Here is a 15006-nt window from a genome sequence, read left to right as displayed (position 1 = left end):
CTTTTGTCAAATTCCTCCTATCAATCTATAAAATAATCTTAGCAATTTAAACAAAGCTAGTCAAACATCAAAAGAAATTGGGATAAGATTTATCTATTCCAGCATCCATTTTAATGAGTTTTTTATACTCGTTACAATTTCTGCAAATAATGGTTTGCAATAAAAAAAAAAAAAGCAAGAAAAAAGGCTTTTACTTGGAGAGACAATATCAAGCAGCAAGGAGGAAATAAATATAACAAAGGACAGCATGTCTCAGAAAGAAATTATTTTTGTAGAAGTTATCATGAATTTTACCCACTATAAGAAACAAAGGAACAGATAAAATTAGATAAATTATAACCATTCTTCATATTTTCATGCTCATCAAATTTATTATGCATTTCTACAAGCTTGAATTTTATTAACTTGGAAAGAACGAAAATAAAACAAAAAATATAAAGCAAATGCTGAAAATTCTTCAATGTGGAAAGCAGTGAGGGAGCCGGGGAAGAACAGGTCTTCAACAATCTTCATTTTAGGACAAAAAAGGACTAGACTTTATCAGAAGCCCCTCTGGGCTCACCCTCCTCTAACTCTCCAAGAACAGGACAAACATGAACAAAGCAGAGCGAACCACAAACAGTGACACTTCGCAGAAGCCTCTGGACTAAAGCCACTTTTCACAAAGAGAAGGAATAATGTAAGCATACGGCAGTGTGGTTTACAAAATAATTGTTAATAAATTCAGGAAACAGTAATGTTTACATCATCAGGGCTTTTTTTAATACACCATAAGGGAACTCCATAAACACACATATGTATGGAAAAGATAATCACCAGGTCATTTTACCTCAAATAAATAAGATTTTTAAACTTAGAATTATAGAAAAAGTTAGATTTTTCTCCATCCCATTTCCTTTGAAAGTATAAAATACAAGGACTTAATAATCTCTAAGAATACATTTTTAAAATAACCCAAATATTATATAAATTAGTAATTCTGATCATTATTCCATAATAATGATGATTTCCTTCATGAAAATTATTAAATCAGGCTAAAATGATAATTAGCCTGAGTAACTGCTTTGTGGCAATAACTCATAGTAGTAAAGAACACGACTTTCAGAATCACCAGACTTAAATTAACAGAAATGTTGCTCTGCCAGTACAAGATATGTGACCCGGGCAAGTTAGTCACTGAATTTCAGTTTCTTCGTGTATAAAATGGAGAAAATAATATTACCAACCTCATATGGTCATAAAAATTAACTGACATAGTCCCTTTTAATTAATTTTTAACTATTCTATGTAGCTCCTAGGACAGTTCCACACAGAAAGCATTTGATATCTGTTACTGTAATTACCATTACTGATATCAGTATTCGATGATAAAGTCAATCTTCTTAGGTCTCCACATCTACTCCTCTGGGATCATCTGTATATTTGGCCATGTTGTTTACCGTTTCTGAAATGCCAACTCCTTTCCTCTTCATTAAGCTCAATCTTAAACATTTCTGACAGGCCTGACATTTATGATAACTTCCCTCACTAACCATATCCCATAATAATATTTCTATTATAGGGAATTCAGTGAACAATTACATATAATCTGTATTACATCATGTTAATATTGCCTTATATTTGTTTCCTAGCTTTATTGTAGATTTAATAACTATATATAGCTTCTTCACATTATGTGTATGTATATTTTTTCCTGCTGAATAGAATTTATTTTTTTAAGACAAAGAAGTCTCTCTTAAGTTCCTTAAAAAAACACATACATCCCCCAAAAAGTTAGTATAGTGGTGGGATACAGTAGGTGTTTAACGCATGCTTTTTAAGTTGAATTGTAATACAATGTCACTAACAAGATCCTGTGGGCTGTTTTATCTTTCCCATCTTAAGTTCATCATCCAAACAATGACAGAGTTGGACCCAATCTCCATGGAACTTGGAAGCTCTAAAACTACGTTGTTTCAATGCACTGAACTGAAAATCCCAATCCTTCCTAATACAGGCACTTTCATAATTTTATTTTATTTTATTTGTACAACAACTAAATTCTGGGTGTATAAGATCCACATCCTAAATTATTTAAGAAGAGCTGGGCAGCTGGCATCTCTAGAGCAGAGTTGCCTTCCACCAGGAGAAATGAAGTCTATGGGTCAATCCTTCAAATGTTTCCCTTCTCATATTAAAATAAACACCAGTTTCACATCCTTGCTCAATAGGTTGATTCAGAGCATTTAAAAGCCAATATTTCTCCTCTCTTAATTCCATTTTCTTATACCCAGCCTGTCTACCCTTTCTGTACTTCATAATTACTAAGTGTGTAGTGTTTACAATAAATCAAATAATTTTCACATATAAAGAAAATTTCTATTCCCTTTTACCCCGTATGTATATAACTAAATCCATGCTGATTTAGCTTGAGTTATGGGGAGCAATAAAGAAATGAACCTGGTAGAAGGGGAAGAAAATTAACAATAGTAAATGAATGCTGGCAAAGGAAATAGAAAGTTTTCAAATTAGCTTGGCAATAATACGGGCCTAAATCTAAGATAATATTCCATTTTACACTAATCCTGTCTACTGTTCTATCAGTATAGGATATTTTGATGAATAATAGGGTCCATGTTGTTAAATAATCAGAAATGTATCATATTCCCAAAGCTCAAGTAGTTGCTTTAAATTCCATTTTTGGGATCAATGATATAACTCATATTACGCCTGGAAAAAAAAATGCCCATGGAGCCACAGATTTAAGAAGTTACCATAAGAGAAGGATTTGCAAAATCAAAGAATTTTACAGAGACATGCACAATTTTAGACAGATTATAATTCATCTCCACATTCAAATATACCAAATCCTAGCTCCTCTTGAATTTTCTCTACCTCCTTGTAGCAGCAGAATGAATATCATAACTACCGATTTTTCCCCTGGAAAAAAGATTCCTCCATATCTCAAAATAAGCATGCACCATGCAACGTGCAAAAAAATACCTTGGGTTTCTGAGTTTCGGGGCCTGTTGACATGGACAATGCCCAAGGTGAAATCAGCTCCTCCGTTCTTGTTAGAGAGATGGGAGGTGATGGGGTTGAAACAGATGACCTGTGGTCCGCTATTGAGCTTTCAGATTTCCCAAGTCTTGAAGGCAAGGTACCACTGCCACAATTTGGGTGCAGTGCCGAGGGACTGAGCTGGAGTGCCTGGGAGGGAAGATAAGCACGAGCGGGAGGGGAGGGCCCCAATTTGGGAAGAGAGGCAGAGCTAGCACTGGAGACAAGGGGTGAAGGAGGAGCTGGAGGATTCTGCCCCTGGCCAGATAGCTGTGGTGATGCTTTCTTGGATCTGTTTATGAGATTTGAAAGAGCTGGGGAAGGATGGAAAGATTTCTCTGGAGAGGAGAGTGTGGCTCTTTGATTAGTGGGAGGAGATAGAGAAGATAACGTAGAGGAGGCTGACTTAGAAGGATGTGTGTAAATATTCGTGGGCTTTTCTAGACCCCTGAGGTCAGTATCCTGTTTGCCCTTCCAAGAAAGAGGAGAAAAGCTTGGTGGAACAGGAGGAAGACCTGCAGGACTCGATGTATTGGTTTGGAGCAGGGAGAGCGTTGGATTGCTCTTTGAAGAAGTGGGTGATGGTGTTTTCTCTACATTCAAAGAAACAGGGCTGCTACCGACATGCTTTGTGGGAGAAAGGGACGGTGCCTGAGACGGGGGAACAGATGTGGTGAAAGAAGGTAAGTGAAAGGATTGCTGGCTAAATCCAGAAACTTGGTGTTCCCTTTGATCTGGAGATCTGGCTCTCAGGGAGCAACTCGAGAGAGATTTTTTAGGCGTGGGTAGGGTTTCCTTCACTCTTTGATCTAGTGTGAGTGTGGAAGAAGCCAGGGAGTTGAGAGAGAAAGTGGGACAAGATGCAGGGGAAAAGGGTCTTTGGTGAGAAGGGTTTGACTTGAGCATAGCAGTGAGGAGGGAAAGCCGAGAGGGCACCTGGGATTTCACTCCTGACTTCGAGAGATTTCCACTAGACGACACTTGGCTACAGATAGCGGAAGAAGAGCCGTGGAAAGAGGAAGTAAACGGTTTCGGACTTGGAGAGAGTGAATGCGTGACAATACGGACTGGTATGTAGGAGGCTGAATTCGACTTCAGAGAAGCACCGGAGGATGGTGAAGGAGAAGAGGTTCTCGGACTTTCCCTGGGGCTAGGGACATGCGATGTTAAAGTTGTCTTCTTCAGAACTTCGGACGTCAGTCCATGTTTTTGATCGGCTGCACTTGGACTGGATAAATTAGAACCTGATAACTGAGTGGAATGGGGAACCTGTAACGTCGAGGAGGTGCCCTTCGATGCAAAATAGGGTGAAGAGTGAGCGGAAGTTTGAAAATACGTTGCTGTTTCTTCCACCAAGGCCCCACTGACATCCAGCCTCCTAGTGTGGAACTCCTCTAGGACAGAGGCTCCGTCGAGGTTAACTGGGTCAGGTGGTGTTTTCTGATTAGTTGGAGAAACAAAGGAGAAAGCAGGTGGTTTACAGGCAAGCTGCTCAGAGGTAGTGGGAGAAGAAGTTAACTGGAGGAAAGAGAAATAGACAGATTGTAATGGGACATTATTTGTGAAACTGTCAAAATATTCTTGTCACTTGTGTGTTTATGCAAACAGTCCTTCTATTAGTTTACGCAAAAAGAGGCAGCTTAAACCTCCATCAAAATGGGAGAAATTCTGTTTCGCTAATGAGGCATTGCTTCGAATTTGAAATAAAATATAAATAAACTGTAAAGTACTATATACTATACCTCATTTATTCCCCAGAATGAACATCAATATAAAATTGTATTTGCATGTTTCCATTTGGAAAATAATTTATTGACAAAACCTAAAATAGTTATCTTAATTTGGAATTGTGTGATTTGCAGATTTATATCACCATCAGTATAAATTTCAACATTCACTTTGGGAAATGAAACAGATTTTCTTCCATTGTAAGAATATAAACCATAATATAATAATAATGACTACAATCCTTACAAAATTTAACAGTTTCAAGTTTTTAAAATTCTGAAAACTTCCACTATTCCTACATATTGTAAACCTGAAAAAAAAACCCAGAATTCAGAAGATGCAGAGCCGAACAATCAACATACAATGATAAGTTGAGAGAGTGAAAGCAAAGTGCAAAATAGAGAGTAAGTTTTAGCTTATGAAAAATATTTTCCCTAATTACTTGCCAGCATGAACATATAACAAATGATTTGGGTTATGCTGGAAGGAATGGGGACTCTTTCATATCAAAAGAAGCCCAAGTGCTTTACAGATGTAATCTGCCTGAAACTATGCAACCCACAAATCCCACATCAAATAAAAAGAAAATTAAGAAATAATGTATCATTTTCAAGAGAGACGAGGGAGAGCCTGTGGAATAAGTGGGTGTAAGTATTCCTGTGCTATTGTGAAAATCATCCAGTACGTTCAGACAAGTACTGAAATTATACATGATTCTAAAGCCAAATCTTTTAAACAGAGGTTTCCCTTCAAAATTATTGATGTGATTCTATCAATTCATAAAAAGAAAGGAAAGGAAAATACTTGTGTCTAAGAAAGAATGTATGGAATATCAGTTACTCAAAATATTAATGAATATTTTAATAAATATTCAATAATATACAATATATAAAATATATAAATATATGTAACATATAAAATAATATATATATTGCATTACCTAGCAGGAAAATGTATGACTATAACAATTAAACTTTGCAAAGCCTTGGTTTACAAATTGGGTAAGTGGTATTTCTGGATTTTGCTTTATAACATATAAAGAAGGTATCCATCAGACCTATTGTAAAGATTTTCATATCATACAATTTTGAGTTCTAAAAATATTTAAAACTGATAAATTCAAACAACTCATCCCAAACTTCTAAGTTTCTGAGCAAACATACTCAAAATATTCCTTTCTTTTTATACGTAAATTCATATGTTTATTTGCAAAACAGAATTCTTCCCACATAAATAATATTTGAATAACATAACCCAGAATATCCAAAAATCAGCGATAATTGAAAATCAAGCAGAATTCAATCAAATTGAGAAAGAAAGCTCAACAATTCCATGATATAAGCTTTACTTAGAAACAATTCTGCTTAGCCAGTGTTTATATAACTGATTCCTATGATGAGCCATAAATGAAAGATCTTCTCTAACTATTGCCAATGGTTGGTCTCTCTTCCCAGAAGGAATGAAGAAATTTCAAAGCTATGTATAGGGTGTCTTTGCATGTTATGCCACAGCTTTGGGTAAAGAATTTTATAAATCAAGGATATCAGCCACAAAAATCCCACTACCTTTTCAGTCATGTTTCCAAGTAACTTCAACTAATATGACAAACTCACTAATTCAGCCTTGCTATCCACCAAAGTATCATGGTAAAATCCTGGGGCCATAAGTTTGAGGATCTCACTCAGAGGAAAAGACTGTCCCCTCCAACTTCCTCAAGACTGTGGCTTCTAATTGCCAAACATCCTACTACATTAAGTCATATTTTACCTCATATAAGTAACTCAGAATGTTACTGTACTTTTTAATAGTTAATTATTGAAAAACTTCTAAGAGAAAGACTCTGAAAAGTCTAAGAATGTTTATTTTGTTTATATTAATCTAGATATAATTTTTATTACATTTTCCTATTCAATGTAAGTATTTGTTTCTAATTTGCAAGTACATCTTGATGTTAGCTTAATTTATACTAATATAAAACGTGGCCCCATATTCTTATAAAATTCCCAGGAGCGAGGAATGCATTTTTTAATGAAAAAGCTTCAATTTTCCTGAGTTCCTCTCATTAATAAGTTTACAAAAAGAGGGGCTAAAGACTTGAAGAATTTTATGCAGAAAGAGTGGATACGCATCAAATGCTCAGTCAAGTAGCTCAGAAGAGGACTTTCATCTCACCTCTTCCCTGTAAATCCCTTAACGCTGATAATAAACTTCTCTGTTGATATCTATAAATGACTTCCATCCCTTCATCCTCTCCCATCAATGACCCCTTGTGCTGTACTCTAGGCTTGTTATTGATCATTTTAATTCATTTTCCCTGAAGCCTGTTCTCCATCGTCTCCATGATTTATTTCAACCTGATCTTTGTTGACTTCTTTGCTTCAAACACCTCTTGAAAGCCACCCCTGACTGTTCTCCAGTCCCCAGCCCTCTTCTGATTCCTTGAGCCCCCTTACCACACACCTCCTCCAAAGTCATTCTCAAAACTCTCTTATCCGAGAAAGACTATCCTGAACTCTAGAATACGTTCACAATAATCTCGGTAACAGACAATGCTCGCAACGTTCTGCTGTTATCAAGTGGACAATCTTAATCATCAATCCACCCTCGGATCCTGTATGCTGGAGGCCAGCAGTTATTTTAATAACCAATCTCTATTGTGGAGCTGCCTTGTAATTTTAGTCAATTTAAAATTAACTGCTCCTGCATATATTCGTTTTTTTCCCAATGTGTGTATGAGATTTCAAAGCATCTGAATAAAAACTAAGTTGATTGATCTGCTCCCTGTTGCTCTGAATATTTCCCAAGATTTGGACAGCACCAGATGTTGTTTTCACATGTTGTTCTCTTCTTCCTGAATCTGTAGGCATCTCTAGATTCCTCTCTGTCCTCACATATAGTGATTGCATTACGGCAGCTTGGCCTCTTAAATTTACTGATTGATCGGTCCTCTTCTCACTGATGGACACTCATAATATCACTGGGAAGATTCCCAGAATTCTGAACAATTTAAATAAGCTTTCTGGTATTCCTACTTCTAGTTGCACCCCATTTAACCTATCATCAGTTTGACCTTTCAAAATCTGGTCGAAGTATATGTACGCTCAAGATGTCATCAGTGCTTTCTCCGTGTCTACCATGAACTAGATCTTTCCTTCACAACAGAGCCCCTCTCATGCTATCCAGTCTCATTTCCCTCATTCCCCGCTATTTTGCATTTTAGGTTTTAGTAATACTTTGTTTGATCTCAACCTTCTTGCCAATATTGTCAACACTCCAGCCATCTTGTTCTCTCACCCATCCACTTGGCAAAACTTCCTTCTTAAATCAAGCCCACCAACTGCCATTATGTTCCTAGACTTAGTCTACTTAGAGCTGCTATAAAAAAAATTTAACACAACTCTGTTGATTGGCAGGGCCACTGAACTTAATTTATGAACTTGGTCTGTACAAGGGCACCAGCAGAGAGTGGGGCCGAACTTCCTTGCACCTATGTAGAGGGGGTACCCTTCCCTAATTCACGCAAAGGCTGAGTGAGGCACTGTGGACTGGTGCCATCATAAATTTAGGGTCTATAGTCTCAGCTGGGGCCTGTCCCTGTCAGCTTTTTTCTTGGGTTTATTTTTTTTTCTTTTCTTTTCTTTTCTTTTCTTTTGACCTCAGCTGCCTCTTCTAGGCTGAATAACAGCTTTTACGCAAAGTTAACACTCTCCACAAACCCTTTTCCCACCACTTCCTCCACTGTACTCAACTGATGACCTCCATTCCTTCTCTCCAAAGAAAACTGAGATTATCAGGAAAATCTAATTTTTCTATAGGTTTTTTTTTTTTTAGGAAGATTAGCCCTGAGCTAACATCTGCCACCAATCCCCCTCTTTTTGCTGAGGGTGACTGGCCCTGAGCTAAGATCCATGCCCATCTTCCTCTACTTTACATGTGAGACGCCTACCACAGCATGGTGTGCCAAGTGGTGCCATGTCCGCACCCGGGATCCAATCCGGCAAAGCTCAGGCCGCCGAAGCGGAACATGCGCACTTAACGGCTGCCCAATCGGGCCAGCCTCTAATTTTTCTAGATGTATCCTCATTCCCTTTCCTTTGTTCTAAGGGAAAATGATGGCTTTTCAATTGTTAAAAGGTAAATTTTCCCTATGTACTCTGAATCCCAGTAGCCCTTGCCTTCATTTGATCAGTTATCCCCATATGCTTTGTATCCAGACTTTTTCTTTTTTACTAGCTCTCTTAACCTAACATAAATATAAAGTAGAATCCTTCCAACCTTTAAAAACATAATAATAAATATTGTGTAGTGGATTGTAAAAATGCCCACCATCCTCAGGTCTTTTCATTAAAAACACAAAGTCCTTTTGCTCATTCCTTAATCTCAAGTGGTCATATGATTTGTTTTGGCGAGTGGGACATTGGCAAATGTGATACAAGAAACAGTGACTAGAAAAGCACCTGTGCATTGGAGCTTACCGGCTTGCTGAGTGCCAAACAGCGCCATGACGTGAATGAGCTCAGGACGGTCTACTGGGAAATCGCAAGACCACATCTCAGCTAACTAGCCACCAGACAGCTAACCACTTCTAGCCAACCCAGCAGCCAATTGCAAACATACAAATGAACCCCAGCAAAAATCAGCTGAGCCTGACCCAGATCTATGGAACCACCCAGCTGAACACAGCTGAATTGTTGACCTGCAGATTTTTGAGCTAAATAAATGGTGGTTGTTTGAAAACAGCAAATTTTGGCATGGTTTGTTAAGCAGCAAAAGCTAACTGATAAAAACACATGCACACATGTGCACTAAGATCTTTTCAGATCTCCCATAGTTACAGACCCATGTTGTTTTCTTCTCAGTCATGTCTGTACCACACAATCATTGTATTGATTTCCATACTTCTTGCGGCCAGCACACTCTACAGTAACTTACCAAAGAGTCCCGCCCTCGTATAATCCCCTCCTCTTGAGTGTGGGTGGAAATTGTGACCTGTTCCTAAGAAAATCTGGCATAGGTGAAGGGATATTGCAGATGTAATTAAAGTCCCTAATCAGGTGACTTTAATTTAATCAAACAGGAGATTATCCTGTGTGGGCATGACCAAATCAAATGAGCTCTTGGAAAGAGGGTCAAAACATTAGAGATCAGAGTAGCAAAGACTCTCTTTCTCTGTTGCCAACTGTAAGAAGCAAGCTGCCGTGAATTATACAGCCTCAGCGAAACGCAATTCTGCCGGTAACCCGAGGGAGCTTGGAAGCATACCCTCCTCTAGGGGAGCCTCCAGCTCAGAATGCAGCCTGACGTCTTGATTTCGGCCTTGTGTGACCCTGAGCAAAGAACCCTGCTCAGTTGTGCCCAGACTGCTGAACTACTGATCAACCAGCAGAAAATAAATCGAATTTTAAAAAATCGTTTTTTAAGCCACTAAATTTGTGGTAATCTATTACACAGCAATAGAAAACTAATACACTTCCCGCCGGCTTCTTAACAGTTTTACCCCATATTCTCCCACAGAAACTGTTATCATCAGTCTACAATGATTTATTTTTTCCTAAACCAAACAGGCACTTGAATCCCTTATCTTTTCTGATTTCTCTCTAGAATCTGACACTTCCAATCGCTCCCTCCTTTTCAAAACTGTCTTATCGGTGGCCTCTATTTCATCACTCTGTCCTAGTTTATTTATCTTTTGTTGAGTCCTTTCCATGTTCCTTCTCTTCTTATCCATTGGTACTTAGCTGCCTGTTCCTGCTGTCTGAAATGCCCAAGCCCTGCTTATCTGCCCAGAAAACTGGCACCCATCCTTCCCCTTTCCACTCCCACAATGTGAACACTTCCTGACATTCCAGGCTGATTTAGGCATCCTCTCACTAGATTCCCAGTGTTCCTTGAACCTGTTACCTTTCATTGTCATTGTTTTCAGGTGCATCTGTTTTTCAAGTTCGTTGAAGGCAGGTGCTATGTCTTTTAAATTTCATTCCCCTCAAGTCTAGCGCCTGGAATATTACTTTCATGCAGGAATGAAGAAATCAAGTGTGTAGTGAGTGTAGGAACAGAAGGACAGGGAGCAGGGACATAGTATCTCCTTGAAGAAGGTCTCATCTGCCTCGTCAGCGACTGTCCACTCATTCTACTCTGGGCTCTGGGCGGTGAGGGTGGGCAGGAGCAAGGGAAAACAGTGACTCTGACATCTGATTCAGTCTTCATCTTGCTAGCAAGAAAAATCTGAGTACTGACATCAGCAAGTCAGGAGACCCTCCTTTTAAAAGGCTCCATCATCTCTCTGCTCGAATTGTCAAAGCAACTTGATTTTCCATAAATGCACATCCTTTTCCCGTTGGGCTAATGGTTCAATTGATCTTACCCGGGGGGAACAACAAGCCACCAGTTAGGGTCACAGGGATTCTGCCAGCATCAGAGTACAGAGCCTGGGTCGGAAAAACCCTCCTAAGTGTGTCCAGTCTCACTTACCATGGAAGGTGACAAAGAAGGTTAAGAGGAGGGAGTCATATACACGCCCTAATCAAGAAGGGAAATGAGGAGATGGCAATGGGAAGCTCACTAGAGGAAATTGGTTAAAAAAAAAAAAATCACTTGGTCAGAGATATGTATATTAATTAAAAGAATAAGGACCTCTAAATTTTTAATCATTGTAACTGCCTCAAGGCAATTATATCATCCAAAGGGTCCACCCAGAATCTGACTTACTACTCAGATCACCTCTCACCTCCTTGTGCGAAGCAGGCTCGCTTTTTGGTTTTTTCGCTGTTGGGCCCCACAAAGCTTTGCTCTGCATGCAGTTAGAAAGTGGTCCAGCTGATGGTCATGTACAGATTACTTCCTGGCATCTTAATCTAAACATGCCATTTTACAGGAACAATTTGTGGCATTCCAAGCTGGCCCTCAGCAGTTAGCAGAATCTAACACAGAAGTTTAACCTCTCAGTTTTTTTTGAAGACTTCAATCTCTAAATCCCTAGGTCCAAAAGCTATGGATGATTTGTTTTAATAAGGAAAATATGGAGCAACAACTCACCTATGAGGCAGAAGTCCTAGGCTCTATTCCATAATCTATTATAGATTTCTCTCAGCTATGGATGCTCGTTAAAAAAGTTCATGTAATGATGTCTATTCCCTATTTATACCACAGGGACATGTGAAAAGGAGGATCATTTAGATCACAGAATCAGGTGAAAAGGATTCATTCATTCATTCATCACATACTTTCTAAGCAGCTGCAGTGTCCCAGGCATTGTGTTAGGTGATGGGTACCAGAAAGTGAGAAGATTTTTTGTCATCATGGGGCTCACAAATCTACTGGGTAGGAGAGACATAAAAGGCTATCATAATAAAATGTGCTAGTATAAACAGTGTATTTCATTATAAAATTGAGGCCTGGGATATAAGGAGGGTTTCTATGTCTAATGCCCTGTCCAAATAATCTGTTGTAATTTCTTTTCCGTGGAGCCACAAAATTTAGGTTCTTAATAAAAATGTGTGCCAATGTCCAAATTTCCCAGAATTTTATGTAAGAATCTCCTTTATTTGACCCCAGCCAGTTCTTCTGATTGTGTTTTTCATGTCCTTTCCTCAGTCTTACGTCCAAGCGACATTTGAACCAATGTATAAAATCTCACCCTCCGGGGCCGGCCCAGTGGCGCAGTGGTTAAGTTCGCATGTTCTGCTTCTCGGCAGCCTGGGGTTCACCAGTTCAGATCCCGGGTGCGGACATGGCACCGCTTGGCACGCCATGCTATGGCAGGCGTCGCATGTATAAAGTAGAGGAAGATGGGCACGATGTTAGCTCAGGGCCAGGCTTCCTCAGCAAAAAGAGGAGGATTGGCAGTAGTTAGCTCAGGGCTAATCTTCCTCAAAAAAAAAAAATCTCTCCCTCCTCATATGTTCCTTCCCCTGTGCCCAAAAACATACTGTCCTCTCCAACTTCTTAAATGTGGTAAACCATTTGTTGAGAACCTATCATGGGTCAGGCACTTTTCTGGGCACTTTATATCTATATTCTTTCATTGAATCCTTGGAAAAAAGGTTGATATCATCACCCCATTTTACAAAGGAGGAAACTGAAGTTTATGATTTCAAGTAACTTCCCAGAGGAGCAGAGCCAGAAAGATGCCTGTCTCATTTTTGTTTTCCCATCCATCCATCCAACGCATGACCTCCCTTTCCTTGCCACTATCCACTTCTCAACTTGGCTTCTGCCCCTGTGACCCCACTCACTCTGTTCCCATTAAGGTCACTGAGTGACCGCTTCATTTCCAGATTTAATGGGCTTTGAGGACCCTACTTTACTTGACTTTGTTTTATATTTTAACTTTCCTTGTATTAAATTTATAATATTTATATTATATACTATGTTACTTTACTAAATAATATTATATAATATTAATATTTTAATGGAAGGTGCCAGGCAGCTCTTCTGGAGCAGAACTGATCAGATGCTCAGACAACCTCACCCCACCTCTTCCAGAGTAGGCGAGAGCACAGAGGAGGTGTGGCCCCAAGTAGGTAACAGGGGCCGAGGCTCTAGGGGCCAGCCTGTGGGGGTGGCAGGGCTCCCATATTCCAAACTGAGACAGTGGCCAGGTCCCATCCCACACCCCTGGCCTCATCCCTACACATCTTCTGCTGCTACTAATACCTACTGAGGAGAGAGGTTTTTCTTCCTTCCTCCCGTCAGGGTCTCTGGTGCTTCGCTTCCAGCTCTAGCAGCAAAAAAGCCTTTCGCTCCTTTCCCCCAGCTTTATCTGGACCTCTTGAATCTCCCAATTTGCCTTTCTTCCTCAATCAAGCAACAGCATAAATTAACCTGGCTGTCCCACTCCACTCAGCAGAATGACTTGCTAGTGTACAGAAAGAAAATCTGTCAAGGCAGCTAGAAAAATATAAAAACAAGATGTAAATCTCTGGGAGCTCTCAGCATAAAAGTAGGAGAAGTATTGTGCTTCGTATTTGATAACTCCAGGTCAGCATGTGAAACATGTCAGGCAGCCAGAAAGTTCTTTCATAGGTCATTATTTTGTATTCCCAAGTGGATATTATTGATACCAGATTCATTTGAGTTCTATAAAGAAACCACTACTGAGCTACCTTAAAGAAATAAATAAGAAAATACTATACATTTTATTTATTTGACCTTGTTTATAGATTATTCTTTTTGTTGAAAGTCCTGTTAGCTTTCCTTGCATGAAACCCCTCTGCAACTTGTCTGGTCCCCTCTCTATCTCTTTCATTGGCTTCTCTTCTTTCATGGGCCCTTTATATTTTGCCATTTCCTGGCTTGTATCTTATGTCTCCTTGTTCTACATTCTTTCCATGAGTAAATATCTCCACTCTCGTCACTTCAACTTATGCAGCAAATACGTCCAGTCTCCCGTCTTTCTCCTGTCTTCCAGAGTCATACTTCAAGCTCCTTTCTAGATATCATCATGCTATGCCACCAAGGCATCTCAAACTCAACATCAGATGTCCCACCTCTTCCTATCCCTTCCCAAGATCTTATTCTCCCCTCAATTAATGATACCAACATTCATCCAATTTCCTTTGATATAAATTTCATTCATCTTTGATTTTCCCATTTATTGCCAATGAACAAATCTGGTTAATTCTACCCTATGCGTCCTTTTTATTCCCACTGTCACTGCCTCAGCTCCAGGCTCTGTCATAGGTCTTTCAGACTCAATGCTTCAGATTCTGTGTTTGTATGCATATATTCACTTCTCTTTTAACTCTAATACTGTCTCCAGGTAAGACAATCCTTGGACTTTTACACCAACATTACGACATCAACATTCAAAAATATTACTCTTTTTTTCTGAATTTTATCTGAGAAGATTTTGATTCAACTGCTCATATTATATAGCGTTTTTACTTTTGACTTGCACTTTAAAATTTAAAAGTTGTTAGTGATTTTTTTAACAATGTGCTTTTACTTAAACATGCCACTTCAACAAAAGTATTTGGAATATAGATGCACTCAATCCAATATTTGTGTTGACTATGCTAAGATAATATAGTACCCACTGTAGGGAACAAAATGTGTAATAAAAATGGATTTAACATGGACTTTACCCTTAAACACTTTACAGTCTGCTGGGAGAGATAAGGCATGAGGCTAAATCGATGTAATATGTGCTGGAAAAGGATAATTGTTGTAAAAGATGTGTAGAAAAAAGCTATGGGGATTATACTGAGGGAGAGTTTGCTTTCACTGAAGGAACCAAAG

The 15006-nt window shown here is 39.0% G+C and overlaps 1 protein-coding gene across 50 annotated transcripts in view; it reads right to left on the bottom strand.

Moving 5' to 3' along the window:
- Window positions 1-15006, bottom strand: part of MLIP (muscular LMNA interacting protein) — a 232125-nt gene that overhangs the window by 103083 nt on the left and 114036 nt on the right. For 49 of the 50 annotated variants that reach the window (XM_070586268.1, XM_070586275.1, XM_070586292.1 and 46 more), the window contains one exon: window positions 2983-4557. The exons of the other annotated variant lie outside the window; for it this stretch is intronic. In XM_070586268.1, the coding sequence (XP_070442369.1) occupies window positions 2983-4557 (1575 nt within the window). The remainder of the gene's footprint in view (window positions 1-2982; window positions 4558-15006) is intronic. 50 annotated transcript variants of the gene reach the window in all.

The sequence above is a fragment of the Equus przewalskii genome, chromosome 19, assembly GCF_037783145.1.
Source record: "Equus przewalskii isolate Varuska chromosome 19, EquPr2, whole genome shotgun sequence".
NCBI classification, from domain to species: domain Eukaryota; kingdom Metazoa; phylum Chordata; class Mammalia; order Perissodactyla; family Equidae; genus Equus; species Equus przewalskii.
This window is presented reverse-complemented; position numbering and strand designations above follow the sequence as displayed.